The sequence below is a fragment of the Teleopsis dalmanni genome, chromosome 1, assembly GCF_002237135.1.
Source record: "Teleopsis dalmanni isolate 2A chromosome 1, ASM223713v2, whole genome shotgun sequence".
In the NCBI taxonomy this organism is placed as follows: domain Eukaryota; kingdom Metazoa; phylum Arthropoda; class Insecta; order Diptera; family Diopsidae; genus Teleopsis; species Teleopsis dalmanni.
In genome coordinates, this window is record NC_051846.1 from 45,174,928 (window position 1) to 45,178,064 (window position 3,137).

The following is a 3,137-nucleotide window of genomic DNA, read 5'->3' on the forward strand; positions in this document are numbered from 1 at the left end:
GAATTTAAAAATAAAAATATTTATAATATATATATGTATACATATGTATTATTATAATATATTATATATACTTATTATAAAAAAGTTGTAGAAATTTTGTGCTGCAGCAAAATAATTCTTCAAAAATAAATTTAATTTATTTTATAAGTGGAATTGCTTCAATACGTAACGTATTGCCGGTTAAAATTGTCGAGAAATTCGATATTTTATTTAATTTTATTATACATCAATCATTGTGTATAGATTCAATTTAATTATTAATACGAAGTATTAATACGAAATAAAAGAAAAATTCCATCTAGACTTATAGAAATATGTCATGTGAATCGACGTCCTATACTACTCTAAGCAGTTCTACATTCAAAATTTTTAAATAAGTGAAACAATCGCGAAAATCTCTTTAGAATTCCATCTAGACTTATAGAAATATGTCATGTGAATCGACGTCCTATATACTACTCTAAGCATTTCTACATTCAAAATTTTTAAATAAGTGAAACAATCGCGAAAATCTCTTTAGAATTCCATCTAGACTTATAGAAATACGTCATAATAATCGACGTCCTATACTACTCAAAGCAGTTCTACATTCAAAACTTACATTCAAAAAGTGAAACAATCGCTAAAATCTCTTTAAAATTGATTTATTAATTGCATTATTAATTTGTTTTCATTAAGTCATAAACTCAACACAAAATGGAGTGCATTTCATTCTACTTAAATAAACTTTTAATATTCGCCTGCGTATTCTTAATTTTTTTATTGCCTTCAATTTTGGCACAAATACCAAATTGTGAGTTCCACGATACTGTCAACATAACTGGAAGTTTTCGTTTCGCCAACGGTTCCTATTTGCATGATGGAGTAATTATACCACCTGAACTCATCGGCGAATATAGTATTGAGGTGCTGTATAAGGGTCATGAATTGCCTGTAGAGAAGCATACACGTGGTTGCATCTGTAAACTAAAAACTTGCGTTAAATTTTGTTGTCATCCACCACAAACAAAAATAAAGGACCTAAGAGAATGTGAGACCGGAATAGAGAATGAACTTGAACTGTCACCTTACGTGAATATTACTTTTAATAATGGTACGGAAAAGAGCATACCCGTTTTAGAAGAATTTTCTATTGTAGTAGGAATACCATGTCATAATGCTTACAAGTTAATACCAGACGATCCCGACGATGAATGGAAATTATATGAGGTACGTAATGTATAGACTTTATATTATTTATGATGTATTTACCATATTTATTTACTATATAAATAGTCAAGCTAAATATATAGCTCAAGCGAAGCAAACTAATATAAAATGCTTTTTGGTGTTTTTTTTTAAATGGTTGTTGCAGGCAAAAGATTGGTTTTGTTTTTTTTATGTAATAAGTATTATAATTACAAATCTGATTTTGTATTTTTATAAATTATTAAAGTTATATAAAATAAAATCTAAAATAAGTACTCATTTAAATAAGTACGGACTTATTTATAATCACTGCTGTTAATATCAGTGTGCTTTGCGGTTTTTTTATATCGCCGTGCTGTGATGACAGCAGAATTTTTAATGGGAGCGGTTCCAAGTACTCCAATGTTTGGTAGTGTCACTGTCATTTTTAGTGTGCTTTCTACCGCACAACTGCTTGATGCTACTGATTGTGGTTGGAACCTCTCGATCGCGGAGTTCCTCCTCAGTGCATCCAGTTCGGCACATTGAGCGGAATGTGAGACTTGTTAAGTTTTCATAGAACGGAAATGGCTACTTCTTCTGAGATCCATTTCTGCAAGATTTCACTCCGCATATTTTCTGGTATTTTATGATCTGGAACTTTACCGGTCTCGGTTCTAATGCCTAATCATTGACTTGAAACCTCATTTCATTCTTTCAACAGTGGTGCGTGCTCCAGTGCTCTTATAAATAAGAACGGCGATTACTCGACTTGTCACAGGGGTTCACAGGGTCATTATGACATCTTTCAACGCCTGCTGAAATTAAGTTACCTTTTATGATAGGCATGCTTTACCTCAGAAATATTCTAATCCCTATTCCTAATAGTACTTGGTATGTTATCCTTCATTTTGACCAGTCTAATTAGCGTAGTTCTATACAGCATATAGCATTAAGTTGAAAGCTTACGTCCGCACTTCTTCAGACAGCGAAGTCACGAAAGTCCACTTTTAATTGTTTGGAGAATATAAACTTATAACCCATATTGTCAGATACCATAAGATAAGCATTTTAAGTATTTTTAGTGTAGCTGTCTTTTCAAGTCAGTTAAGATTTGCACAACCCTGTAATGCCCGAATATCCTGTTGAGAGAACTTTATTTATTGCTTTTTGAGTTTTAGTTTTTAAAAATAATAATATGCTTATGTGGCTACGAAATCTATTTTGGATAATGATATATACCTATTTATATAATATGCACTAAATATAAGATCAAAATAATTACATGCATAAATCTTAATAAAAGAACGGCACGATGAAGCGCTTATATGACAATGCTATTCTGTCAAGACGTGATTACTGCTTAGCACCACATAACAGAAGTGATGTGTACTCATTCACTCCAATGAATTGTCCAAATGCTGTTGTAGAGCCAGATAATCTATTCGTCGACAGTGTAGGTAGGTACGAATAAATGAATTTATTATCAATAATTCAAAAATTTTATATTGGTATCTATATACTTAAAAATAAAAATACAAATAATTACAGCAATGCTAATATCCATACCTTTTTTTGTGTTGACAATTTTGGTGTATGCATGCCTACCGAAGTTAAGGAATTTGCATGGGAAATGCCTAATATGCTACTTAATTTCTTTAACATCTGGATATAGTCACTTGGTAATGAACAACTTTTACAGCACATCTTATAGTGATTTTAAATGTACTTTTTTGGGTGAGTAAATAATGTATCACAATTCAATTTAAGAATTAAAGCCAATAATTTGTTTTACTAACAGAATTAATATATCTTTTTTAGGATTTACGGGTTATTTCTCCTTTATGGCTGCATATTTATGGTTAAATGTGATAAGTATTGATCTTTGGCACAATTTTCGACTTATCAACTGTAATGTAAATCGTTATATTAAAAACAAACGCTTTACTGTTTATTCTCTTTATGCTTGG

The 3,137-nt window shown here is 30.8% G+C and overlaps 1 protein-coding gene across 1 annotated transcript in view; it reads left to right on the plus strand.

Moving 5' to 3' along the window:
• The first annotated feature begins 696 nt into the window (after positions 1 to 696).
• The window catches only part of LOC119680517 (G-protein coupled receptor Mth2-like), a 4,246-nt gene continuing 1,805 nt past the window's right edge, over positions 697 to 3,137 (plus strand). Inside the window, exons 1-4 of the mRNA XM_038093361.1 lie at positions 697 to 1,209; positions 2,474 to 2,627; positions 2,719 to 2,904; positions 2,989 to 3,116. Of these exons, the coding sequence (XP_037949289.1) occupies positions 697 to 1,209; positions 2,474 to 2,627; positions 2,719 to 2,904; positions 2,989 to 3,116 (981 nt within the window). The remainder of the gene's footprint in view (positions 1,210 to 2,473; positions 2,628 to 2,718; positions 2,905 to 2,988; positions 3,117 to 3,137) is intronic.